Here is a 27,973-nt window from a genome sequence, read left to right on the forward strand (position 1 = left end):
TCTGTGTGGATTTTACAATGCTTTGCTACAGAAACTCCTTTCATAAGACTTTTGTGTTTGGTTAACCTTGGTCCTGCTAAACTCTTCGGAAGTGTTATCATTTTATGAAATGTGAACACAGCTAAGCCAGAATTCAGTGCTTTTGCACACTTCCTCAAGCCTCCATTGTTACTCTTTCTTCTAATTAAAAAGCAATTCAAGACAATAACACAGCACAGAGATTTTATCTGAATTTGTAAGGGCAAATGATGCTTTCTCCTAGGCATAATATCTATACATTTTACTCAGCTGCAGCAGTGAACTGTGCAGAAATGTATCACTCTTTATGTGAGAATAGATGTTCATAACAGCTCCAGCTGGTAAACTGTGCTTTTCTTCCTGAATAGTAGTTGTGTCAATGGCTGAGTGAGGAACTGTATTGCAACCAACAGCATGCCCTGTAGAAACAGCAATGAAGACAGTAGGTTCATTATAATCTACCTTGAATTCCAAGACTAAAACCTATGCCCTAGCTCAATAAATCTTAAACTTGACAATGACCAGGCTCTCACAATTCATTTTACAGACCCCTTTCCTCCTACCATTTGCCTTGATGAAGAGAGTAGTAGGAAACAGCTGGACTTAACTATCTAAACTAAGCAAAGAAGCACTGCCACTTTGGAAGCACTGTTTTCCTTTGGTTTATTTCAGAATGCAGTGCAGCAGCACACCAGACCACCTGAGTACAGCACAGTGTCACAAAACTACCTAGGAACGACAGCAGGTGCATCTGGTCTTAAAAACCCTTGTCCTGCTGAGCAGCTCTACACTGGTGCAATACATTACATTGAGCTCAGCTTCTCTAAATCAGTAGTCATTGCTGAAAATGTTGCTCCATAACCTAAGCATGTCAAACAGTAACAAGAGTGGTACTGAGATGCAGGTACAACTTCAGCTACGACTGAAAGTTTTACTACTAGGCCATCGCAAGCAAACCACGTGCCCTACCAAGCCACCAGCAAGAGATCACAAATGATGTGCATTAATTCTGCAAAGAAGTCTTCACTGCTAAGAAGCAGCACGCCTTCACTTCAGGACACTTCTCAGTAGTGGGGTACAGGAGGTAATAAGAGCAGTAATGAAGGCAAAGCACTTAGACAAAAGAGTCAAAGCCAGCCCTCAAAAAAATAAAGCAAAATTGTATCTCAGCTGCAAGAATGACTGGAGAAGGCACTGCCTTAATTGTGGTAGCTCAAGTGGTAGCTAGTGTGCTGCAACAGGCCAGTCACCCTCAGTGAAAACCAGCACTCTACAGAGCGATACACAAAGAGGTAACTTGGTTGGAGGAAAGAGACCATCTGCACCCCTTTTGATTTTGCCTTTTTCTTTTTTATCCTAGGAACAAAAGTTTTCAGCACGTACACCAAAAACCACCAATTCCCAGAGGACAATGGCTGCTTAAGTGTGTGTGAAGGAGGTATTTAAACTTTGTGTAATAAATACTCTTTGAGCTCAAGTTACATGCCCAATAAAACACTTTATACAAAGTATAGAGCAATATTCATATGAAGAATTTCAGTCTCCTCCATCATGAATTCATATTATGCAGCATTTTAAAATACTTGTGCTTTACATTGTGTCTTATACACTATTCTGATTCATCATATGGTCCTCAGCATGTCTTATAATGTAGGATATACATATACTCCAACCCCAGCCTTGAATGTAAAAGAAAAAATCCAAAAGACAATATAAAGGACAGTCAACCTTTGTAAGAGAGAAACAAACAAACAAAAAAAATGGCTGCAAGACATACCAGAGCAGTGGGGAGAGATGCCAGGGCAGGAGAGATGTGAAGGCAGGAGGATGTTGGAGAAAAAGGAGGCACAAGAGAAGCTGCCTGAGCAGGACTACAGCAGAGAGACACCCACGCAGGGGCAGATGCACAAAAGAAGACACAGAGCAGGTACACCTCCGAGGGCTCTGCCGATGGTGGAGGAGCCCATGTCGGAAGAGTGGACACAGAAACATGAAGGAGCAAAAGAAAAGCAATCACAACTCACTGAGCCCAATCTCGTGCTCCTGATCAACTCACCCAAGGGGCTGAGGCCAGGAAGCAGGGAGGAAAGGTGTCCAGAAGAAATGTGGGATGCTTCCCCTAAGTGATCTTTAAGCGGTCTTCTTTATTTTACAATACTAGAATCAGTAATTAAAAATTTGTTAATTGGCCATAAATAAAGTCAAATTCCCTGCAACAAAACTTTTCTGTTGCCTGTGACAGTTGGGTTGTGTTTTACAAGGCCAAGATTAATTTATCACTGATGAATTTATTTGAGGAATATCGATTGCTTCTGTAAAAGTGTTGTAGTTTAGCCCCAGTCAGCAACTAAATACCACACAACTGCTCAGTCACTCCCCCCACCTCTATGGGATCGGGGAGAGAACTGGAAGGGCTGAAGTAAGAAAACTGGCAGATTGAGATAAGAACAGTTTAATAATTAAAATAAAACAACAACAACAATAATAATAGTAATATAATAAAAAGAAAATAACTAGAGAGAGAGATGAACCCTCAGGAGGAGGAAAAACAAAAAATCCAAACAAGGGATGCAACCACTCACCATCCGCCGACCGATGCCGTTGGTCTCTGAGCGGCAATTGCTCACCCCGGCCAGCTCCCCCCAGTTAATATACTGGGCATAATGTCACATGATATGGAATATACCTTTGACCAGTGTGAATCTGCTCTCTTAGCTGTGCCCCCTCCCCTCCCGGTTTCTTGTGCACCCAGCAGAGCATGGGAAGCTGGAAAAGTCCTTGACTAGTATAAGCACTACCCAGCAACAACTAAAACATCTGTGTGTTATCAGCATTAGTTTCATACTAAGTCCAAAACACAGCACCATACCAGCTACAGTGAAGAAAACTAACTCTATCCCAGCTAAAACCATGACAAAGAGTCATGTTTTCCTTTGCCTCTTTTGCTGATGTTTCTTGACCAAGTGTAAGAAACACCGTCAGTACCACCAGATTCAGAAAGCTGCTGTGGAAAATGGAGAGATGAACTGAAAGACCTTTTAAAAATGGGATCACTTCAGCAGCTGAACTTTCAGTATTACTCTGCATCCCAGGACCTCATGAGTAAACTGCTGTTGGAGCAATAGAACTGTATCTGTCCCAGCAGAAGTCCATGCATATTTTGCTTATATTTGGCATACCAATTCACTGTTTCAGCTAAAGGCTTGCCCCTTTTTGTTTTAGAAATTTAATTTTGCCACAGTTCTGCTATGTTCTCTCATCATCTATACAATACTTTAGTTTAACTCTCTTATGAAAAGAGATTGAGTTCTGAGATCTCACAGTTAGCTCAAAGTGGCTCTTGTGTCTCAGTCACTTCTTCTGTAATCAGTTCAACAGTGTGTCCTCCAGCTCAGACCACTCACATCAGCCCCAAATGAAAATGCTGTTCAATCACACACCTGCCTCAGGAAACTTCTGCCAGATCAAATGCCATTCTTATAGGCAAATGTATTCAGGCCCTTCTCTCTGGACCATTTCTGGCACCCCACCAAGGTCTCCCAAGGTGATTTCCCAGCCCATTCTTTGCTGAGGCCCATTGCTAGTGCCTGAGGAGAGTCTCCCCATACATATGTTAAAAGGCTACTTGGCTGCTGTTTTTTTTCCAGGTGAAGTCTCCCAGATTTTCAGCTCTTTCCTCCAGACTCTTCTTGCTTCTGTGTGCAGCCAAGATTCCTGTCTTTTCTCACATTCTTCTTTCCAGGAAGACCACTTGAAGTTTCAGGCGTATCATGGTCTCAGGCCGATCACTTCTGTCTTTCAGGCAGGTCTACAGCATCCATCCACTTCCTTGCAGACCCCAACTGGTTTAAGAGCTGACTTCCACCAGATGTAGAAACACCTCTCTAGAGCAGAGTCTGGGGCATAGCCTAGTGATTTCCACAGGTTCTTCCAGCTACTGACTAGATCGTATTTTATTATTTCCAGCTCCTATTCATGAATTTCAGAGATTTTCACAGCACTTCTAGCACATCTGCTGGACTCTTCCTTCCCAAAAGTGTATTACAAATTCATTCAAATATGTAGTACGTACTCAGCTGCATATTTCTGATCTGGCCTCTGTACTCTCAGCTTCAATTGATACAGGAACTGAGGAAAACCAGTTACTGTTTCCTGGAGGCAGCACCCTGTACTGCAAGAATGCAATATGATGTTTTTCAGTCCAGAACACCTTGGATAGCTAACTCCCATTGGTAAGCTGAGCCAACTGTTTATGAATTAAACTGCATTCTCAATGTATTTTCAGATTGGAGTTTGTCCAAACCTAAAACATTTTCACCTCATCAGAGTGTGGTCTTGCTCTCTGCAATTTGATTCTGCACATGAAATATGAATTCTTGGCTTCATTGGATTTCTCCTTTGAAATGCATTATTTAAGGAATAGCCTTCCTAGAAACTGAAAATACAAAGTTTATGATGACAAAGACACCACCAGACAAAAACCTATCACAAATTCAGGTATGTTTTCTTTAAAGACTGTGATTCTTCTTCAGTTACAGCATTTGCCTTTAAAAATGCAAATATTTCTCTACAATAAACTGATAGAGTTAGAGCTGTTCTGACTAAAACGTCTTGCTTTGGGAGAGTCAGAAAGGCTTCAAGACAAGAAGCCCCTAAACAAAATTTATGACGCAGATGTACAGAACCGTAAAGATAAGGACACTGCAGAACTACCAAACTCTGATCAGAAGACCTCCTCTGCAGTACTGCAGTATCACCAAACTCCTGCCTGGAAACCACCTCATGATCCCTGAGGTTCTACTCAGAAGCACCCAGGACAAACATGCAACAGCCTCACGACTGCCACTGTTGTAAGGGGCCTCAGGCAAGAATGCGCTCAAGGAAATAATCTTCGCAAGCCTGATGGGGAACGTTCCTGGAGGGATGTAAACAATCCAGCAGCAGGCGCCTTGGTTTGAAACCAAGGCAAAAGGAACTAAGGACATCTCCACCTAGATAAGGGTCAGAACACCAGCTGAAACCAACGCACCTCGCAATACACTGTGACAACATTACTCAATGGGCCAGCTCATGACTGTGTGTGGAAGGACATCGAGTTCATGGAAAGGACACAAAAAACACCCCTTCAGCAAGCCACTAGGGACCACCGGAGACCACCTTCAGGGGCTCCTAAGGGACTTAAAATGCATGGGTAATTGAGACGCAAGTATTATAATTACTTCCAGGAAATCTAATGCGTATGTATATAACTGAGCAATATAAGCTTTTTCTATCTCGACTTGTGGCATGCACGCTAGGAGGAACTATCCCCTGTATGTCCAGCACTGCAATAAAGAATACATACTTAATAGTTATGCAGACTATTGAGTCCTGATTTCGGCTTTTCACGGCATCAAAACCTACTTTGCAACAGGGTTTGAATCACTTCAGTTAGCGCACAAGTTGACTGGAGACATAAGCCCTATATATTCCAAATAGACTATCATGGTATGAACTAAATGTGCCAACAGAATAAAAACCTGAACATAAACCAAAAGCCTCCAGTTCACAGCTCCAAAGGACAGAAGGCAGCACGTAAAACAAATGCCAAATAGTTGGAAGTGATGGGAGAAGGCTGGTTAGGCTGGTAAAACCAAACCAAAGCAAACCAAACCAAAAATCGAGGGGGGAGCGGAAGTTGCTGTGGAATTCAGAGGATGATTTTAAAATATGATATATAAACACAGCTGAGAATCTCCTGACACTACAAGCTCTGTAAGTGTAGTCTTTGGTGTATATGCATCAGCTGTAAGGAGCTGTGGTGGTAGTTAACACATCGCATAACGCGTAACAGCCATGCGTCCTCCCCCCGGGCGGGGCCGGCGGCTTCTGCCTCACAGCGGGCAACTGTGGGGGAGAGCCGCTCCCGCCCCGCCCAACGGCCGCCCTCGCCGCCGCTCCCGCCCCGCCCAACGGCCGCCCTCGCCGCCGCCGCTGGCGGAGCGCAGCGGGGCCATGGCGGCTCCGAGGGCTGCAGCGCCTGGCCCCGGCGGCGGGGTGGTAGGACCCGAGCCGGTGCCGGTGCCTGTGCCGGTGCGCGGCCGGGGGCTGGAGCTGGAGCTGGGGAGCAGCACGCAGACGTCGCACCGACTGCTGGCCTACAGCGACGCGCTGCTCTCTATCATCGCCACGGTGATGGTGAGCCCGGCCCGGCCGTGGGGCCTGCCCAAGCCGGCAGCGGCGGGGTGGCGAGGCCGGGGGCGGGCTGGCCCGAGGGCCGCCGTTGGGCGGCGTGAGGGAGAGCCCCAGAGCAGCCGCAGCTTGTCCGGGCTCCGCGCCCCTGCCCGGTCCGTGCGCTTCTCGGCCCGGCGGGCTGCCGCCAGCCCGGCGGTTTGCAGGAGCCGTGTTGGCCTGCTCCCTCCGGCCCCGAGCCTGTCGCGCTGCTGCCAAATGACGGCGCCGGCCCCGGAGCCTGGCGGCCGTGTGCCGGCGAGCGGCGGGCCGCCCCGGGAGCGGAGCGCGGTCGTGGGGAGCGGTTGTCCCTGCGCGTTGTCCCTCTGCGGCCGAAAAGTGGTTCCGGCATCCAGGACCGCAGGCTGTTAGTAGCTACGTGATCCAGGAATATCTGCGGGCACCTGAAGTTTCTTAGACGTTAACAAAGCTCTCAATAAGGAAAAGAATACCATGTACTCATAAGCTTTTGTTATTTCAGATTTTGCCTGTGGCTCACACAAAAATACATCCTGATCAGGTACCATATGTCTTTTGTTGTTTCTTGTGTCCTTGCAAGTACTTGTAACATCTTAATTTAGCATTCCCACTTCCTTTCAAGTTCCAGACTTTCAAAAAGCCCAAAACATTAACATCAAAGCCAATGGAAATTTCCCCTAGGGAGGAGCTGTTGAACTTTGGGTGAAAAACTGTGTAATTTGGAGAAGTTGAGATGTGAAGCCTGAATGAGCTGTATATTGTAGGCCAAAGATTTTATCCAGTTACTTTTGTATGAATAATGAATTGCCCATCTGACCAAAACATTTTTTTCAGAAAGTATCTGCTCTTTTTGGTAATACATCATCACTTACCGAAGCCAGTTATATAGTGCAAGCAGAATGCTGGTTTTAAAAGGAGATTAATAATATGAGTAACGAGAATAGGAAAGGTAGAAAAAGGCAACTACAGAAAATAAACTAATTCTGAAAGATGAGGAATTTTAGGAAACAATATTTTGAGAAAGTTTACAGGGTGTTTTTTTTTCAGCACATTTTTTTTTCTCTTAAAAACAGACCTAGATGCAAATATTTTGTCTCATTTAGTTTAGGAAACTCGAGTATGATCCATAACTGGGCAAATACGCCACATTAGTCTGTTTAAACCATTGTGGCGGTACATGCAAAATTGGCTGTGGTTAAGCCCTTCCCTGTGTGATGCTCCTACTCCAGAAGTCAGCGCTAAGAAAATAAGAGGCATTTTGTGGCCGGCCCTCCTTTGAAATGCAGTAAAAGCGATGAAGGAGTGCATAAATGAATCACAGGTGAACAGAGCATTGGGAGGCCCTTTTACAGATGTAGGAGATGTGTTGGTACATCATATGCCACTAACTACACATTTCAGTATACTTACAAGCATCTAATTAACCGGTTCTTCTGCATGGTAGTAAAAAGATTGTTGGAAGAAAACTGCATTCTTGGCAGGTATTTAAAAAAATATATTTTAAAAAAACCAAAAAACTTCAAATATGTGCATCCCTGCAGATATTGCTAATAATTTCACTAACATTTAACTTCTGCTTTCCTTTCTCTGCCTCTGGGTGTCACTTCCTGTTTCAGAAATTAGGTGAAAGTGTTCAGCAACTTCTTCTAGCAAAAATTGCAGTCTACTTGATGACCTTCTTAATAGTCACAGTGGCGTGGGCAGCTCATGTGAGGTAGGAACACAGTGTTTAATTCCAAGAAAAACTATTGTTTAAAAGGACAGGAGGTAACCATGTGTCTGATACATATCTGCCTTGCTGATCTATTTCTGAATTGTCTTTTGTTGAATAATACAAATAATTCATTATAAAGAAATGCTACTCTAAGGAATGAATAACTGTACTCTTACACAACTGACACAGTGATACAGAGAAAAACCAGTATTAGTATCTTTTAAATTAGAGTTACTCTTCATTTTACTTCATGTTCTAGATGGAATTAAAGTTCTAATTATGGTGAAAAAGTATGACTTTGTAACTTGTGTGCTACACTGATAGAGGAACTGATAGAGTACAGCTGTCCTAAAACTTGTGTCTCAGTGCTCAGCAGTGCTTCTCACAAAATCAATTGTAATGTTGCAGATGCTGTATTTTATAGAGCTGTGGATGCTGCCACCTGCCCATGTCTTGGTAGTTAAAAAGAAATCGACGTGCAGGTATCACACTAGAATCAGGCCAGTTTTCATTTGAATTTTGAAATTTACAAACGTTACTACATTCCTAAGTAAGTGGATTGGTTGCATTCTAATAGAGGTGTGCAACCTGTAATTCAATACTTGAAGCAGATACTTCACATCAGTGCTTTTATCACGTTACTCTTCTTCGCTTGCATAAGTAAATGCTGAGGCATAGTCTTTGAATAGTTCAGGGTTTTGTGGAGGGTTCTATTCTTAGTGACTCTTCTGTGGATCAGGAATGTCATTAACAAGGTGTGGAGCAGTTTGGAAGGAAAGCTTATTCTCTTTCTGTAATAATAACTATGCTATATCTTCAGGAGGAGTTATTTTAAGCCTTAAAATTCTGAAAATATTCTGGCCCTAACAGCACAAACTTGCCTCTGTTCTCCAAAGTAAAATTCAGAGAAAATCAGAATAATAGCTCTTCACAATGGCATGTGTGACAAAGAAAAATCAGAGGCTCTGGGTGGTCTCTGAACATCTGGATCTGCTCTGAAAGATCTGTGTAGTGCTGCTGCAGGGCTCAGGACCCTACACACCATTGCTTTGTCTGGTGCCTATATTTTTATTTTGGCATCAGAGTATCAAATGGACTTGTTCATGTCCTTGTGCAGGCCATGAACAGTGCCTGCTGGTGAAAATCTGCCTTTGTTCATGCTTCAGAAGCATTTGCTTGAGCAGCGAGCACAGGCTGTCATTCTCCAGTTAGTTCCAGGCCTTGCCTGTGATAGGTGATCCATTGTCAGCTAATGATAGTTGTCCTGTGGCTCCCAAGCCTTGGGCAGGACACTAGCAGTTTGCTGGCTGTCCTGTCCCAGGTGCGTCAAGTGGCAAAAGATAGAGCTGTTCTGGAACAAACTGCTGTGGGAGAAAGCAAACCAGAGGCCTGCCCTGTGACTTGGCTGCATTTCATCCTATAGTGAACCGGCAAGTCCTCCAGGGAATCGTCTGCAACTTCTGCTCCCAAATCACCCTATGTCTTCCCTTTTCCAAGGAATGATACCCATTTGTAGCTCACTGTCTTGTTAGGTTTTTGCTGTGTGACTCAATGGGTCAGAACTGACATCTGGATCACTTCTTCACAGATGAATTGGCTCTTACTTACTTCAAAGTAAATACAGAATTTCAGGTGTAGAGGAAGATAGAGTAGGGGGAAAAAAAAAAGCCAGTTTGCTACATCATATGCCAGTTGTCCTTCAAAGAGAAGTGAGGTTCTTAATAACTGCTCCATGATTGTACTTGACTGTTCATATCTTGTTTTTCAGATTTTTCTAAGAAATTACTGTTTGAGCTAATGAATTTTGGTAGCACCTGAACTACTTGTATAAATTCTGGAGGAAAGGAAATCAGGTTCCACTATAATATCATAAGTCTACAATTTTGTATACAGTGTTGTAAAACATATTTTGGGAGCTGGCTTGTTCATGATACCTTGCCTTGCCTTGACAGGTTGTTTCAGGTGATAGAGCTTATAGATGATGTCCTCGCTCTTCTAAATCTGGTGAGTCTTGTCAGACATGCTGAATGTTTAACAAGTACAGGTCACTTTTTCTTAAGTCTGTTTTCTACATATCCAGAAGTTTGTAATTTAAATAGTGTAACTCTGCCAAATTTCCAAGTCAGGAAGGTACAAAGAGTTTGAATTCCTCCTTGCCAAAGTGGCTGATTGATAACTAACTTGCTTTCAACTTGCACATGTTTTATTGTAAGCCAAAAGAAGTTCTGCAACAGGTTAGTCGGAAGTTCATCTGAGGGAACTGAAGAGGCACCTAAGGCAAAACCTTTTGACTCTATTCATCTGTGTCCAACTGAATTATCTATCCTCCAGGCTTAAGAGAATGAAATGCTATGTCTTTTGTGACAAAAAATCTTAGTGTTAGGTTTGAATTACAGTTACATTTTCAGTCATTTGTTTAGGTTGGTCAGAAATTCATTCTGAAGCTTAGTTGAAACAGGGGATTATAGGCTCTTTCAAAGAAAAAACTACCACTGAGAGACAAATTTCTGTGAACCAGTGTTTTCAGCTTTATACTTGCCTAAATCTTATCTCTTAAAAATTCTTCATTTGAATATGTTTTTTAACGAGCCACCCTGTAATATCCCGGTTATTAACAGTTGTAATGGGACGCTGCAATGGAGAACATATCCTTGCTTTCAGACAGAGCTTTTTTATTTTACTGTATTGTTTAAAATTCTTTTCTCTGTCAGTGTGCAACCACACAGTCAATTTTGATAATAAAAATACTGAGATGGCATTACAGGAAATTACGTTAGAGGACTAGCTTAAGGCATGTAATTATTATTATCTCCTGTAGCTTTGAAAGCAATGCATTTCTTTGTGCTTGAGGTGTTTTTTTAATCTGGCTTTTTTATATATGAAATATTTGTGATCAGAGATTGATGGCTTTGACAAATCAGAAATACCTCTTCAGGAGGTGTGATATTTTTGGCATTACTACTTTAGAAAGAAGTCTGTTAAGAGCCATAGCAAAACTTTTACTGGTGGTATCGGTAACAAAACTGTAAAGTTTTCTAAACCAAGCCTGCACAGTTTGGACAGCAAACATGGAAGATGTGTACAGAACTAGCCATTTGTTAAGCCAAAACTCAGCAACCTCAGAAGTGTGGGGGTTTTGTGAAGCACCACGAGCATTTAGTCTGTTTTTGTTGCATTCTCTGAATGTATATTTAATAAGTGAATTGCTTGTATTGTATTTTACCCAGTGTTTCAGTACGTTCTTTCTTTTTTAGGCTTGCATGATGATTATAACTTTCTTGCCGTACACAGTAAGTACTTTTCTAAAATTTGACACGTTTAAATTACAGGATTTTAAAATTCATTTATTAGGAAAGACTTTACCAAAGTATTCAGAAACCCAGAAAAGTTTTATAAATATAGTCTAAACCTTGAATTCATTGTAATAGTTAAGCCGTACTTTTGTAAAATTCATGAAGACATGTTATAACCTTCAGCTACTGCATGTTATAGACCTGCCAGAAAATGGGTATTGTTGAAGAAAAATTGTAATCATGGGAAGTCATAGTTCCCCATGATTTCTTTTAAAAAAACAGCTGTATTGAAAAATTCCAAAGTTGCATGATGAAAAGTTTGCATTTTGTAAGAGAACTAAAGCTGTGTTTCAAACTCGACTTTAGTTGACAGAACATTTTCCTTTTGTAATCTAGACAGAGGTTTTGGTATCAGTTTTGACTTACTCAGCCAGTCTGGCAGTCAGTCGTTCATTTTTTAAATCTTCAAATTTGATGTTCTGCACAATTTCTGGACAACGACCTTTAGACCTAGAAAGAATATTTGAAAATGAACACCATATTAGCAGAGCAAAACAAGATGTTTAAAGTGCATCTTGACTTCTATTGTATGTGTAGAACAGATTTGTATGACTGGCACCTGTTTCTCTGGATGTATCTGTGTTATATATTAGTCTGCAAAGAATAAGGCTGGGGCCAGTAAAATGGTCTTTATCAGCAAGAGCACATACTTTTACTTTGCCTTGAAGTTTAAATAATTTTTTGAAAGTTGTCAATGTTACCCTAATACTACTCCCTGCTTTTATTTTTTTCCCTAATGAAGCTGCAGAAATTAATACAACAGGGAGCCATGGAGGTAGAGAAATTAAAAAATTTAAAAAGCTATCCTAATATCAAGAATTTTCACAGCTATAAAGATCTTGTCCCCTGAAAACACTTAAACTTTAAGCTCAGCTACATGCCAGACTGTAGTTATTACGGAGACAGAGTGTCAGAGAGGTTAAGGTTTTGTACTATCAACATGAGAGCAAAGCCATCTCTCCAGATGCCTTCGGTTGGGATGTGTACATGTATTTGTGGCTAGAAATTGCAATTAGTGGAATTACATTGAAATGCAAAGCATTATTTAGGTTTTTGAGTTGCGGTATTGAATGAAGAGTGCTTCTGTTACTCTACTGTTATTCCTACATTGCTTCTTAATTAAATATTTGATCTAGTTGTGTTTTTTTCTAGTTTTCCTTAATGGCCTCCTTTCCAGAGGTACCTTTTGGCATTTTCCTGTTCAGTGTCTGTGCTGTTGTCATTGGCCTTATACAGGTATTGGAGCTAACTGTTTACATTTTCATTTTTAAATATATTTTCTTGGGTAGAACTAAAATTACATTTCTTAACTATGTGTATAAATTGGCAAATGTCTTTTGTGTTTGTATAGCATTCTTTTTCAAAGTTGTGCCTGTTGTGATAATATAGTATCTGTATATAAGATGCAAGTTTGCATTGCCACTGTCCTGTGAAGCTGATTTATGCAACTAAAATGCAGCTGACCTCAAAGTACCCAGAATAGTAATTCCTTTCCCACTCCTTAAAAATGCATTGAGGAAATAGCAATTGACTTTTCCTACTGAAGTTCTTACTGAGCTGTGCAGTGGTGGTTCAGTGAACATGGGCTTTCAGCTTCAGCGCAGTGGCACTGGTTTTTTCCTGGTGCAGTGCCTTGTTGCTTTCTGTTCCTTACTGTGGAGGTGTCCATTGCTGTTCATACAAGATGCGTGGTCTGACAAGCTCTGCAGAGGAGACTAAAATCATGACATGCAACGTATTGTGAAATCTTAGACTCTAAGATCAGCCCTCCATGTGGGAGTGAAGAATAAGGTTGAAAGTGCTTTGGCATATACTGGTTTAATAGTTTTATATTTGAAAACGGTGCATATACTCGTATGTAATAACTTCAGTAATGCTCTTCTTGCAGGCTGTGATAGTAGCATATGGATTCTATCACCCACACTTACTGAATCAACAGATACAGGTGTCTGAAAATCAGAATTTCTATAAACGTCGTATCTTAAAGATCATCCTAAGAGGACCGGTTTTGTGCTTTTTAGCAGCTGTCTTTTCTTTTTTCTTTATTCCTTTGGTAAGTTCTCCCAGTCAACTGAAAACTTTGTTGCAGCAGTTTATATTAGTTATATTTAGGACTGTGTATTAAAATAATGATGTCCATGTTAAATATGCAGACCTTCTTAGTTGCCAGTTCTGTGGTGTTGTAATCATGGCTGCTGTTTTGCATTGAAAGTGTTCGGTTCACAGATACCAATCCATAATTTGATCCATGAGTGTGGATAGTTTTGAAAGAATATTCTGATACAGTATTTGCTTTACTTGCTCTGCCTGATTTTTTTTTAATCCTTCTCTTAATTAGAAACAGGTCTTCTGAACAGTAATTTAGTGTCTTGCTCATAGTAAGTAGGTAAGATAATGTGGAAGGTTACATGAAATAAACAATACACTGTACAAATTGAAGACAAGTGAATATAATCGCTGAACTAACTCAGGGTGTAAGAGCAAATTGAATAAGCAGACCAGTTAGCCAACCTGCATCTAAAACAAATGCTTTTGGCTAAGGCCTGCTCTTACACAGCCTTCTTCTCTGCCATCTTTATTAAATGGCAGTGAGTTGCTCCTGCTTACTAATAGCTTTTATCTTTCTCAAAACTCCTGTTTGGAACTGAAATCTGTTTTTTGGATGTATCCTGAGCTTCCTTTCCTCTGTCTTGATCTTTAGGAAAAGGTGGATTTAACTGAATTTTGAGAAAGATTCTATGGGAATTAGCATTGTTTAAATAATTCCCAAATTTGGGAGGAGTCAGGTTGCTGCCGTTAAAAGGGACGGTTCTGAGTCCAACCATGAAAAGGCCTAATTTTAACTCTCACACCCTTACTTCCTCCTTCTCCCTTGCCTTGTTCACTAGTGTCTTTTCTTTTGCCGTTAGTGACAGTGAAATTAGTCTCCAAGTTACTGTTGTGCTTAGACCTGCACAAAACCTGTGAACCACTTATGACCCACTGAGGTGTCTTCAGGAAACAAGCAGTAGAATCATAGAATATCTCAAGTTGGAAGGGATTCATAAGGATCACGTGGGATAGTTCTCCAACTTCCAACAAAGTCATTAATGCGTTTTTGTTAGCAGAATTAGTTCCCTTCTTGTTTTAGCTTGCTCCGTTACTGGTACTAAATTAGCTATCAAAAAGCAGCATTAGGTTGCACATGCAATATTCAGGAGGTGCTTGTGCATTTCAGATGAGGCTTTTCCATGTCATAAAGACAAGATTTGTTCTTCTCAAGATTGAGAGTAATCATTTCATATTAAACTTGGAAGGTGATTTATATTTTTATAAGGAAATTTAAACTCTCTTCATTTTCCTCTCCGTAGTCTTATGTACTTCTTGGTCTCGTAATCGTTTTTCCGCATCTCACTCGATTCATTACATGGTGTAAAACCAAGATTGTCGGTGAGTAACAATATTCATAGGAGTATGTTCAGGTATGTTATTAGTTTGTCAACATGTTATCCAAACAGCCTGGAATGAAGTGATTTTATTCTACTTCCATTTTTAGTCTTGGAATGTAGTGATTTTGGGATTTATTGCTGTGCTTCCAAACAGTTTCTCCCTCACTCCCTGGTTTCCCTTAATTTGTGATGAGATTTGTGTAAGGCACAACACATTCAAACATCATTTCTGAGTGCAAAACCTCTCTGGTTTGTGCTGAATATGCACATGCATGCACACATACACACAAGTACATGAATGATGGGTGCAGGCCATCTATCTGTTTTCCCTCCTAAAAAGGGAGCATGGGAATTGAAGAATAAAGCAAGCAAGCTCTATGCCTGTATCACTTTCTTTCCAGCAATACAGTATGGTCCTACATTTTCAAACTGGCAAGCAAAGCAGCTATAAATCAAACTTTTTCAGGGTAGTTAACTGTTTAGGGTGTTAAATCTCAGTAATCTAACTGCTGTGGTCTAAAGGTGTGCCTTCATACATGGCTTAGGTAAGCCTAAATCCATGCTTCCTTCCCTCATGCCCCTTGCTTATGTTCTTTCTCCCCCCTTGTGTCAGCACTAACAATTGCACAGCCACACCAACAGCCAGAGCTGCTCTTAAACTCTGCTGAGGAGATTGCCAGTGCCAAAGTAAAGCAGAAGGTGGTATCGTGCAATCTACTTAGCCAAAAGGTGGAGTGTCCCTCTTTGAAAGCAATGTAAAATGACCACAACAACACTGAACAGATCATGTCTTTAGAATCAGTACTCCCGAGGTGAGTCAGAAGAATAGTATCTTTGTGCTTCTGCTGTTCAGCCAGTACATCTGTGTACACTGCAAATGGGAACATACTTTTGACTCCCCCATGCGGCAGCAATAATAGACAGGGAGGCAGAAATGCTCTGAAATGGCTATGGCCAGGCTCTCAGAGCCAGAGAATAAACACATACAAATACTGCCTCTGCTGGCTGCGATGGCGGCACTGCGGTTTGCAGTCACCTCATGTCTGTGTACATCTCACCCTGTCAGATGGCTGACATAAATTACTGCTCTATTGACTGAGTTGTGATTACACTTGCTTTTCATTCAGTTCCCCTCCTTACTTCCTCTGGGAGCTGTAAGCTTTATCTTTGTCCAGCCTATACTCCTGAAGTGGTGCAGCTTGGCTATCTGGGCAGTTCAGAGTCCAGTCTTTAGGGATGTGTTTGATATTTCCTATAAAAACTCCAGAGCTCCACCTTTTGACCAAAGACTGAATTTATTTTAAAGCAGGCGATTTGATGTCCCAGTGCAGCCCCTGCGCTCCAGTGAGTTTTTTCTCCCATGCTGTATAAATTCTCCACACTGTCTTAGAAGACATACAGCTATTGGGTTTCCCTAATAGGTATAACATCTGATGTGTTTAGCTCAAATATTTTGTTCAATTACAGCTTTCAGTCATTATTCACTTGGTGAGAATGATCTGCCATACAGTTTAAAGGACAGGGCTTTTTTGTCCCTGAAGCACGTGTTGTCCTGAAAGCAACATGAACTTCAGGGAGAGGCATGGCTGCCGAAAAAAGTGGAGTGACTGACCTTTGTGGATGAACAGCACCCTTCTTTCTACAGAAAGATTTTGGCAGGTGGGGAGAAAGAGGAAGGGAGGTCACAGCAGGTTGTGTAACTACCTTGTTCTATACTACCTGGTTTTGTCTTTCATTAGTAAACATCTGGATTTGTTTCCAGGTCAGAGAGATGAAGAGGAGGAACATCACAGCTTAGAAACCTTCACTTTTTACCTGAGTGAGCCTCTGAGTAAGGAACGGGTGGAAGCATTCAGTGATGGAGTCTATGCTATTGTAGCAACCCTGCTCATTTTGGATATATGGTAAGGCTTTGTATTGCCTCTTACACTTTTTGTTATTACATATGTCTATATATAATATTTGAGGAAATAAAATTAACCAAACATTGTCTTTGACTTCTAAAACCTGCAGTGGTTACTTTAAGTATGATTTTCTAGAAAGATATAGAACACAAACAAAAGATATTTCTAGCGCCCACATTCCAGTAGTGATCATCAGTCTATTTTATGTATATTGGGGTGTAGAGTCTTGAAGAATAAAGTTTCCTTTTTGCTTAGCCATTTTTTCAGATAAAGGGCTTTTATCAGCAAAATCTGTGTAGTCACTGTGGCAACTTTATTTCACTAACCTAAGGGAATGCCAACTTACTTTCAGATTTCCTTTCAGATCTAATTTATTTGCAGAGCTGTTATTTGAAATGCTGTAAGCTACAAATAAGAGAACCACAAAGTGGATGCCTGGTGTTCCCTATTTCCTCAGAGTAAAGCAACATAGTTCAGTGTTGCTCCAGCTGTGTTTTTATAATGGTAATATGCAAAGTAAAGTAAGTTTTCTCTCCACAGTGAAGACAACGTCCCTGATCCCAGAGAAGTTGAGGAGAAGTTCCATGGCAGCCTTCTTGAAGCTTTAAGTGAATATGGGCCAAACTACCTTGCTTACTTTGGCTCGTTTGTAACAATTGGTCTCCTGTGGTTTGTCCATCATTCACTTTTCCTTTCCATAACAAAAGCTACACGGTTAATGGAACTGCTTAACATACTTTCATTGGCTTTTATCGGTGGGCTTCCACTAGCTTACCAGCTGACCAGTGAATTTGCAGAGAAGTCTCACAATGAAATAGAAGCCATTCAGGTCAGCTGTGTTATCACTTTCTTTGCCAGTATATTTCAGTTTGCAATATGGACTACAGCCCTCCTCCATGAAAGGGAAACTTTGCATCCTTTTGCTAGGTATGGTGGCAAGGAGCATGCATTCATGTTTGCCAAGCTGGCTCTCTACCCTTGTGTAAGCCTTGGGGCCTTCTTTCTAACGTGCTTGTTAAGTGAATTTAGCACAGCAATTTTCCATCTTATGCAGATTGTAATCCCATTTGCTTTTCTTGCCCTGCGCATTTTTGTTAGAATTTCTTTAACTGTCATAAAGTCTGTGATGTCTCTCTCCACACGGAAGGTTGTACTGTTAGAAGAAGAGGAGGCATGTTTGCCTCCTACTGAAACACTGTCCTAAATTTCCGTGCAGTGCATGTGAAGTAATAACATGAACTTCAGTTCTTCTAACTCACATTATCTTCATGTATGGATTATATTGGTCTAAACCAAAGCCCGCGCTGGTCATAACTGGGGCATATTTTTCAGCTGGTCATGCCTGAGACCTGTTCTCCAAAACCTGTAATTGAAAAAATTTGGTAAATAGGAGATACAAAGAAAAGCATGTTCCCTTTCCTTTAGAGTTACCCTTTTGGAAAAAATGCTGCTTGACATGTAACTGCAGTGATGATCAATTAAGAAGTGCACAAGTAGATGCTCAGCAAAATGCCCTTTTTTCTGACATGGCAGTCATTATGGCAGCCAAACACAAGTACAGAGGCTGGTTGTACTGCTGTAAAAGAGGGAGGGCTTTGAAGACATGGAGACCTCTGGATTTCTTTATAGTGTATCATGGTAGAACACTTGTGCATACAGGTTGCTGGTCTTCATTTTTTTTCTTTTTAGTGGTTACGATGTCTCTTCTGCATAGTCACAAACTTCTGATGGCATTTTGAAAACTACTTGTGTTGGGTGGCTCTGAGCATGACTTTAGATGGGAGTTGCAGTTGTGACCCTTATGCAGTCTTCCAGGCTACCTGAACACAAGTTCTTCAGGCATATCTGTTATTTTAAAATGGATGTATTTAACAAATGAGAATTCATGTGGATGTGTATCCAAGGTTTGAACTAGCTTTGGTATCTCTGAGGGAAGATACTCAAAGTGCCATGGGACTAGAGGTAAATTTGTTTTCAGTTCTGAAGCATCTGCTCATCTGAAATGAAAGGTTTGGATGTCTCAGGCTTTGTGTGTCTGTTTCCATGCCTATTGAAAGAAACATCCTTCTGTTATTCTGAAGGCATGATGTCAGAGAGAGTGTGAGACTTTCCCGCCACATGTTAGTGTTCCCCATCAGGTAAGGGAGTTGAGTTTTTCCGTAAGTAGAGTCTAAGGGATCCCACAGATTTCTGATCCTCAGCAAGAGAGCAGAAGAAACCAACCCTGTAGGAGTCCCAGCCCGTGGCACGTTGAATTTTTTTACACTTTGCAGTTTGATAACCTTTATGCTTTATCAAACGTTACCCTCTAGAGAGCTGTTCAGAAGAAGTTGGCAAAGCCATGTAGCCTCTGGCTGCCCTGAAAGCCTTTACATTTCTTTTTGGCAGAGCCATTAGTTTGTATCTTGAACTGTCTTAGTGCCTGATAACTTTAATCCCATATTTAAATGCACTTGAGGGATCCTGTTGTTCCTCTTCAAAAAATTTAAAAATAAAATTTTAAAATTGTTAGTGAAAACCAATTCAGGTATCTTGTTTCAGTTGGGATCAGTCCTGAAAGCACTTGTGCTTTTAGTTTGAAGCACCTTGGTATCAATATGTAATTGTTAGTATTACCTACTTCTTCTTCAAGGGGATTTATACCTGCTCAAGGTTAAGTGGCTTGCAGTAGGATTCTGCATTGTGTTGTGTATCACAAGGTTTTTCTGGTACTTAAGAGCACTTTTGGTTCTGTACAATTTTGTTTTTATGTGCATCAGGCACATAACAAGCAGTGAATATATGTATTTGTAATAAATTCCAATCAGTGAAAAGAAAAAAGCTTCTAGCCCTTTATTTCTGCTCTGCAGCTGAAAACTTACATCTGATGTCTACATTTAGAATTATGTTGGGCATGTTTTTATTTTTTGTTTCCTTCAAAATCATCAAGGTCCCTTCCAACCTCAGCCATTCTGTGATTTTGTGTGAAACACCCAAAAGCTTTTAATGTCATGGAAAGAAATGCTGATTCTGCTTCTGTTGGTAGTTGAAGAAAATGAGACCTGAAACGGAATCTGACCAAGGAGTTTCATTCCAATGTTTACAGGGGTGCTTTGAAGAGCACTGAATTGCAATGTATAAATACTACAAGGAACTGTAATGGCTGGCTAATGCATTTTTTCCTTTTTTTTTTTAACCCCACTTGCAAGTAATTTTTTCTGCAGCAAGAACAATTTTTTGGCTTGTAGTCATTACTCAAACCAAATTTAGTAATATCTCAGAACCTAAACTTTTGTATAAACAGAGTTGGTTTATGACCATTTTGATAGTTTTGGTAAGTTCTGGAGAAATAAATTGCATTTCAGAACGAGGCATTAATTTGAATTGTGTGATTCTCAAGTAGAAGAAACATTCCCAGATCTAACTAACTAGCCCTTCTTTACAGAATTACTGATGACCACAGGTGTTTGCCTCTGGAAGAATTGAAGTGAAACATTTAAAATTATAATAATCATAGAATGGATGTGGTTGGAAGGGACCTCTGGAGAGTGTCTAGTCCATCCCTCCTGTTTTAAGGGAGAAGCCTGGTTTTTTATCCCCCAGGGTCAGCTAGAGCTGGTTGCTAAGGGCTCAAGAGGCCAACCTGCTTCAGTGTCCAGTCACCCTTAAGAGGAAGAAAAAAAAAGGGTTCTTTTTTCTTCCATTTAAAAGGAGTTTCCAGTATTTCAGTTTGTGCCCTTTGCTTCTCATCCTGCCACTGGGCACCACTGAGAAGAGTGGCTTGTTCTTTGCTCCTCCCCATTAGGTATTCATAAACATTGATAAGACCCCCCCCAGTCCTTCTCTTGCAGGCTGCATAGTCCCAGCTCTCTCAGTCTCTCCTTGTGAGACATGCTCCAGCCCCTGCCGTTGTCTCCATCAGCCTTTGGTGGACTCTCCGTAGAATGCCCACGCCTCTCCTGTGCCAGGGTGGGGAGAGCCAGACACAGCACGCTGGATATGCTCTCACCGGTCACCTCCTGTGACCTGCCAGCAGCACTTGGTTCCAAAGTCTAGAAGATTGCTGGCCTTCCTTGCCAGAGCGATAGTTTTAATTAAAAAAAGATTTTAATTAAATCTCCTGAAAGTGGAGAAAATTGCAGTAAAAAATTGCAGTAAAACTTCCCTTCTAATGACATTGAAATTCTTCGCCTGTGGTACTGGTACTGCCAGTCAGGAAAATGAATAGGTCAGGTTGGACAGAACATGGTCATACATGGGAGGGAGGGTATTTGAGAAGTCTGTTGTCCAAAGTCCTTGTCTGAATTGTTCACAGTTGTGATTCTATAATACCAGCTGCTTTGTTCAGACCGGTTGGCCTTGTTAGTGGATTCAGGTTCAAGATTAATCCATTCAAGACCTGAAAAGACGTTAACAGTCTCTTGCAGCCCTGCCATCTCTGCCTTCCATAACAAATACTGCTGACTGAAAATTCTGTTAGAAGACTGCTGAAGGGTGCAGCTTCAGTTTGCAGCCTTCAGAATAATGATGAACATACAGAGCTCTTCATTCACTATAAAAAAGTAACAGTCATAGCTGGAGTTCTTTGCAGAGACAGGATTTGTGATTAATCACAATAAACATTGTAAATGGTTTACATTTTTTCCATTTTATTTGAAAACAACTGAGTTAGTGCAAATAATTATCTTACAGCTTACCAGGAAGCTGTTTCTTAGGACAATTCAGACTTCCGTGTAAGTTTCATAGAATCAAAGAATCATTAAGGTTGGGAAAAAACCTCTAGGATCATCAAGTCCAACCACCAACTCAACACCTCCATGTCTCCTAAACCATGCCCTGAAGTGCCACGTCTACACACCTTTTAAATACATCCAGGGATGGCGACTCCACCACGTCTCTGGGCAACCTGTTCCAATGCCTGACCACTCTTGAAGTAAGTAACATTTTTCCCAATATTGAATCTAAACCTTCCCTGATGCAGCTTGAAGCCATTTCCTCTTGTCCTATCGCTAGTAACTTGGGAGAAGAGACCAACATCCACCTTGCTACAACCTCCTTTCAGGTAGCTGTAAAGAGCAGTAAGGTCTCCTCTCAGCCTCTTCTCCAGGCTAAACAACCCAAGTTCCCTCAGCTGCTCCTCATAAGACCTGCTCTCCAGACCCTTCATCAGCTTTGTTGCCCTTCTCTGGACACGCTCCAGCAACTTAATGTCCCTCTTATACTGAGGGGCCCAAAACTGAACACAGTACTCGAGGTGCGGCCTCACCAGTGCTGAGTACAGGGGCAAGCCTGGAGCAGACATAGTCAAAGTTGCTGTTTGGCATCTGATAAACCAAGGGCAGCTCTTGCAATTGGATTTTTCAGTAAAATAAAGTCAGTCGCCAGAAATTTTGGACTTGCTCAGTTTGATTCTTCAGTGTGATGGTACGCGACAGTAGTGTGCAAAGCTGAAATTCACTGTAGGAACTTGGTTTGCAGCCTTCAGTTTGGTAACTGTGACCTCTTTGTTTGCTACTGTTGAATGGGGCACAAAGATAAATGTGTTTGTGGTGAGAAGAAAACATAGATCTCCTTTAGCACTTATAATTTGAGATTTTATTGCAGGTGACTCATGGTGCCATTTACCCCTCCTTCTCCATGTGTGATGGTGTAGCATCACAGCCTGTAGTCCAAGCTGCCTGCTGCATTGGTGGGGGAAGACCAGGTCATCTGTTCTATCTGTGTATCATCAAAAGCAATGAAGGGCAGTAGTGATTTTTCCTCAGAGCTTTAGCGCTTTCTGTTTAAACATCCAGCACAGGGATGTCATTCAATTAATTGCTCAAAATCGTTAAAAAATGAGGCATTTTGATGCTTTGAATAAGTCAAACTCCATCAGTAACTCAGAAAAGCACTTCTGCAAATCAAAAGCTCAAAAAATGAGTTAGTGCTAATTCATAAAGGCAGAGGCTAAAGAGCAGAATCCACTGTTACCACATACTCCTTCTGGAGAATTCATTTTTTTAGAAAGATGTAAAACATGCTTCTTTTTCATACCCTGTCTTAGGAGTTTGGAGCTTTTAATGTATGGGACTTACTTCCTTTTTTAAAAGTAATTTGTGTTTAGCACCCACGTATGTGAGTAACAAAACCCAGCCAGCGCAGAGTTTGTCATCCTGGGTCATCAGAAGGCGCTTCAGGCTGGTGGTACACAGAAAAGGCTAGTCAGGTGGCTGATTAAAGTTATCTGTATCTCAAAATAAGTGATTCAGTAATTCAAGACCATCACAGTTTGCAACTTTTTTCTTTGTAGCAGTAAGCTGAAAAACAATTCTGGATAATATATGATCTAACTTGAATTGTTAGCTTTTGAAACTGGTATACTAGCATTTGGAGAAATGCCGGACTGGGTTCTGGTTCTGCAAGTACCCGTCTACAAGTCAGCATGATCTCTTTGGAGATCAGCATAAAGACTCCTAGCTATACCACTGCTGCTTTGTGTTTGGGAGGTTACAGCATTTAATTGAAATTTTGCCACTGTCAGGTATTTAAGGATTTTAGAACTCTCACCTGGGCACACATTGGACAGAAGTGGCTGAACAGGCAGTCACTGTGCCACTAGTAACTGGTTTGTTACTGACTTGGCATTGATCTTTGTGGTGAATTGCCACGGCATTAACAACCGACATTGGTGTCTGGAACTAAAGTGATATCCATCCAGCAGTGACCTCTCATTTGTAATGCTCCAAGTGTCTCTCAGAGTTCTTGCTATTCAAAATAAATAAAAGAAACATTAAAAAAAAAGTGACGGGTTACATACATTTCATCTGTGAAAGCACTTTCAGGTCTTACTGGGGTAGGACATACGACAGTAATTAAAAAAACTTCATGATACTTTTGTAAGGGGCCTCAGGCAAGAATGCGCTCAAGGAAATAATCTTCGCAAGCCTGATGGGGAACGTTCCTGGAGGGATGTAAACAATCCAGCAGCAGGCGCCATTTGAAACCAAGGCAAAAGGAACTAAGGACATCTCCACCTAGATAAGGGTCAGAACACCAGCTGAAACCAACGCACCTCGCAATACACTGTGACAACATTACTCAATGGGCCAGCTCATGACTGTGTGTGGAAGGACATCGAGTTCATGGAAAGGACACAAAAAACACCCCTTCAGCAAGCCACTAGGGACCACTGGAGACCACCTTCAGGGGCTCCTAAGGGACTTAAAATGCATGGGTAATTGAGACGCAAGTATTATAATTACTTCCAGGAAATCTAATGCGTATGTATATAACTGAGCAATATAAGCTTTGTCTATCGCGACTTGTGGCATGCACGCTAGGAGGAACTATCCCCCGTGCACCCGGCACCGTACTAAAGAATGCTTGCTTCTTAATACTACATTGGTGTTACGTGGTTTTATTGCCGATATTGGTGACAATACTACAAATGAATTGAATATTGAGAATCTTCCAACCGGCTCCCTTAAAACATTTCAGACCTTTCATTTCAGTGAAAGAATTTCAATTACCTGTGGCTTGATTAGCAGAAAACAACACAGGCCAATAGCTTCCAGGGAGCTTAACAATCATATCCTTACGCTTTCGCCGCGATGTTTAACTTTACAGTTTAGGATTTAAAGATTTAAATTATTTTAAAATGGTGGCACTAATGAGCTAAGACTAAGCTTCCTTAATTTTGTGAATACGAAACACAATCGAGGTTCCTTAGTCGCTCGGCACCACGTGACAGCTTGATGTCACGCTTCAGGAACGAAACGCAGAAGCGCACCCTACTGACGTGACGCTGCCCCCCGCGGCGAACAGGCAAGGGGCGGCTCCTGCCGCTCCTCCGGGCCGGCGCCGGGCGGGGGCAGCCGCCGGCCGGGACCAGGCGCGCCCCCGCCCCTCCCTCCCCCCGCCGAGGAAAGTCCGCCCCGCCCCTTCCCCCGGCGGCTCCTCCACCTTCTGTCAGGGGGGAACGAGCACGGCCCATGTCGGGAGGCGGCAGCTCGTCGCTCCGGGATGACGCGTGGCCGGGCAGGGACGGACCGAGCGCGTCGCGTCGCGCCGCGCCGCCCGCCCCCTCCGGCGGCCCCGCCCGCCGCCGGGCGGAGCGCTCCCCGCCTCCCGCCCCGCCGCCGCCGCCGCCCTGCAGCCGTCACGTCCGGCCGCTGCCGCCGCCGCCGCCAGGATGATCCCGCCGGTGCAGGTCTCGCCGCTTATCAAGGTGAGGGCGGCGGGCGACTGCCCCGGCGCCGCGTAGGTGCCCTCCAGGGCGGGGGAGCGGCCGGCGGCCCCGGCAGGGGCGGGGGGGGAGGTGGCGGGCCGGGCCGGGCCTTGGCCGGGCCTGTCCTGTCGTTGCGCGGGAGCTGAGCGCAGGGCGCGGCCTTGTCTCTGTCCCCGCAGTTCACCCGGTACTCGGCGCTGCTGGTGGGGATGATTTACGGCAAGAAGCGATACGGTGAGTGCGGCGGCCCGGGCGGCCACCTCCCCCCCTCCCGTGGCCCGCAAGGGCACCTTGAGGCGGCCGGTGGCGGCCGCGCAGCCGCGGGCCCGGCCCCTCTCCGCCCCCTCCCCGCCGCAGCGGGGCGGCCTGGCCCTGCCGGGGGCCCGCGGAGGCGGGCTCCTGCTGGTTCGGAGCCACGGACTCGTGTGAAATGGGCATTTGTGCCCCCGAAACTGTTTGCTCTTTCTTCCTTTTTGAGTGAGCTAGCAGGCGCAGAGCTTTGTGCCGGCTTGTAGAAATTGCGTTTTAAAGCGAATGTGTTAATGACAGACTACCTAAAGCCGATTGCTGAAGAAGAGAGAAGGGTAGAGGATGAAGAGAAAAAGAAACGTGAAGAACTTGAGCGGATTGCAAAAGAGCTTGCAGAAGGTAGTCCCTCAGTTTAACTTACGCATCCCGCAGCACACGCACTGGCTTGCCAGTGGACTGCTGTGTTTTTAAGAGAAATTCAGGCTTACAGCCAGTGGGCTGCAGGCCCACGTGGATGCATGGAGCAGTGGTTAGGGCTGTGTGAAGGCTAAATAGCTATTTGAGAAGCTGTTCAGAATGTAAGCGTCAGTAGAGGAAGAGTTAAAAACACTTGCAACCAAACAGGCCTTGTTAAATGGCAATCTGAATTTCCACAGAGAAAACAAACTGCTAAAAGCTGTTGGTTATTCTGTGAGAATTAACTGGAACGGTGTATTAACTGCTCAGATGTCCCTTGTTCAGCTAGATGCAGCAATCCTACGATCCCTTTTCTCCATGCAGTACAAAAATCTCACAATTGTGACTGATGATCTAAATCAGAAGTCCTAGCCAACTGCTTGTAATTACAGCTCAGACTTTTAAGTGGTATCACTAGTGTGGTGTTAAAGGTCAGCTTCATTTGTTGTATCTCTCATATGAAGAGAATAGGCTGAAGGGATCGATTTGGATTAGTGCTGCTTCTTTTTTCTCATTCCCTGCCGCAGCATGCTTTCCCTCATCCTTAAGGTTATGTCTTGGGTGCCCTGTGCATTTCTAACAGGATTCCTCCCCCTGCCTTAGATGAGTGTGTTCTTTGCCTTGAATTCACCTAGGTTTTTTTAGGTGGACATAATACTTAAGACAAACTCCAAGCAAATTGATTAATAACGCAAGCTGGTCTTGGTGCAGCTACACACTTAGTATCTATTTCCCAGGGAAATAATGACATTTGCATTGTCCTAAACAAGCCTAATGTTGAACGAAACCTTCTAAAATTAAATGAACAACACACATGTTTTCTAGCTTAGCTGAAACTTTGTGTATTTGGAGATAGAGCCTGTACTACAGTGCTGCTACTCCACTTAATAATGGAATTTGGTGATTATTTCTTGAGAATGTTTAATGTATTTAAGAGAGGCACACAGATGACCGGTCTGCTTTCCCAACAGTGGTTTTCCAGTTAGAAAAGCAGTTGTTAAAACTTCAGTGCAACGTGTTTGTTGAAGGTTGTTCTTCAAAGATGGATAACTGGATGTATTTGTAATGATAGCTTTTTCTGGGCCTATTCGCATTGTCAGTTCAGAAAACTGTCATTTAGTAATGAGTAAGCCAAAAAAGTGCGTTTACCCAGAAGCAATGAGATACACTTCTCTTGAATAAGCAGAAGCGGGAATCATAAAAACTGGCTAGAAGGAAATGGCACACTTAAAGGTAGCCTTTGATTCCACTAATGCTTTGCATGTTTTGGTACTGCATGGGAGTGACGAGTAGTCCTAAATATGTTTGTTTTTTCTTACCTTCTAGCAAGTGAAGAGTCCATACTGAAATGAACAGAAGATTGGATCGTGATTTCACTCATGGAAACACATGGCTAGACTCTGAACTGTTCAGTGGTTGGTGGACTCTGCATGCTATTCTATCAATAAAGTGCTTATACCACTTGGTTGCGATTTTTTGAGTGAATTGCACAGAACAGCAGCAGAAGTACTTAGAGAATGTGACAGGAAGCATTTGTCACAAGCTGGCTGTTGCTGCAGCTGAAACATCCCATTGTATTCCTCCAGCAACAGCCAATCACTCCACCTGTTACTCATAGGTGATGCTTGTGATGAGAAAATACGTATCATTTGATATATCTGGAAAGGTGGGGAAGCTGTCATGGCACTGGCTGCCTAAACCTATTATTTAAATGGCATGACCAGGGAGTTACTGTCATCTTTTTTCAGCTTCTTTACCCCAGTGGAATATTGCATAATTCTTGCATTTGACAGTGCAGCCAAATTTGATTGTGACTTGTCAAGCCATGCTGAGATCTGAGGAATTAGTGCTGACTCAGTAGGTAGATATTTCCAACCACATACCTCTTCAGATTTAACAAACAGTCAAATGTTGTTCCCCAAAACTAAGAACAAGTTGCAGTCAAATTGTAGTCTGTCTCTTTTCTATGACATGACTAGCTATGCAGGTGGCTGACTTCTAAAACAACAGTGGCTCTTAATGTGAAATTAAGTCTGCTCTTAGCATGTAAGCTGCTAAGGCACCTCCTCAGCTGTACAGACCTCAGATGTCCCAGAAGAGGGTAAAAAGCCTATCCCTGTAGATTTCGGTGTTGAGTGAACTGTCTTGTTTTCTGGGTTTTTTTTTCTCACTGTAAATAATGCTAGTAACTCAAAGATTCAGGGGGTCTGGTTTCTTGGACCATGGCTAGCATCCTTTTCCTGACATTGCAGATGAGACAGCTGAAGCAGTGATTTCAGGTCTAAATCCTTCTGAGGGATAGCAATCTTTCAGGAAGCATTATATATTTTATTAAACAAATTGCTCTTAATAAATACACAGTCTCTTCTAGATTATGCTTTGGAAGAAATAAATCCTTTACCAGTACACATTCTCAAATAATAAAGGAAAACAGTCCTGTGGAGTATAAGGAAATGAAATTAACAAACCTGGAT

The 27,973-nt window shown here is 42.4% G+C and overlaps 2 protein-coding genes across 2 annotated transcripts; both read left to right on the top strand.

Moving 5' to 3' along the window:
• The first annotated feature begins 5,953 nt into the window (after positions 1-5,953).
• Positions 5,954-19,959, top strand: TMEM175 (transmembrane protein 175). The gene is made up of 10 exons (XM_075078418.1): positions 5,954-6,195; positions 6,710-6,748; positions 7,824-7,921; positions 9,874-9,925; positions 11,176-11,211; positions 12,427-12,510; positions 13,163-13,327; positions 14,625-14,703; positions 16,465-16,606; positions 17,147-19,959. The coding sequence occupies exons 1-10, from the start codon at positions 6,013-6,015 to the stop codon at positions 17,808-17,810; spliced, it is 1,542 nt and encodes a 513-aa protein (XP_074934519.1). The 5' UTR covers positions 5,954-6,012; the 3' UTR covers positions 17,811-19,959.
• A 4,684-nt stretch (positions 19,960-24,643) lies between these two features.
• On the top strand, positions 24,644-26,960 carry ATP5ME (ATP synthase membrane subunit e). Its single transcript, XM_075078830.1, has 4 exons — positions 24,644-24,794; positions 24,974-25,028; positions 25,344-25,442; positions 26,826-26,960. The coding sequence occupies exons 1-4, from the start codon at positions 24,759-24,761 to the stop codon at positions 26,849-26,851; spliced, it is 216 nt and encodes a 71-aa protein (XP_074934931.1). The 5' UTR covers positions 24,644-24,758; the 3' UTR covers positions 26,852-26,960.
• The last annotated feature ends 1,013 nt before the right edge of the window (positions 26,961-27,973 follow it).

The sequence above is a fragment of the Phalacrocorax aristotelis genome, chromosome Z (genome assembly GCF_949628215.1).
Source record: "Phalacrocorax aristotelis chromosome Z, bGulAri2.1, whole genome shotgun sequence".
NCBI lineage: Eukaryota > Metazoa > Chordata > Aves > Suliformes > Phalacrocoracidae > Phalacrocorax > Phalacrocorax aristotelis.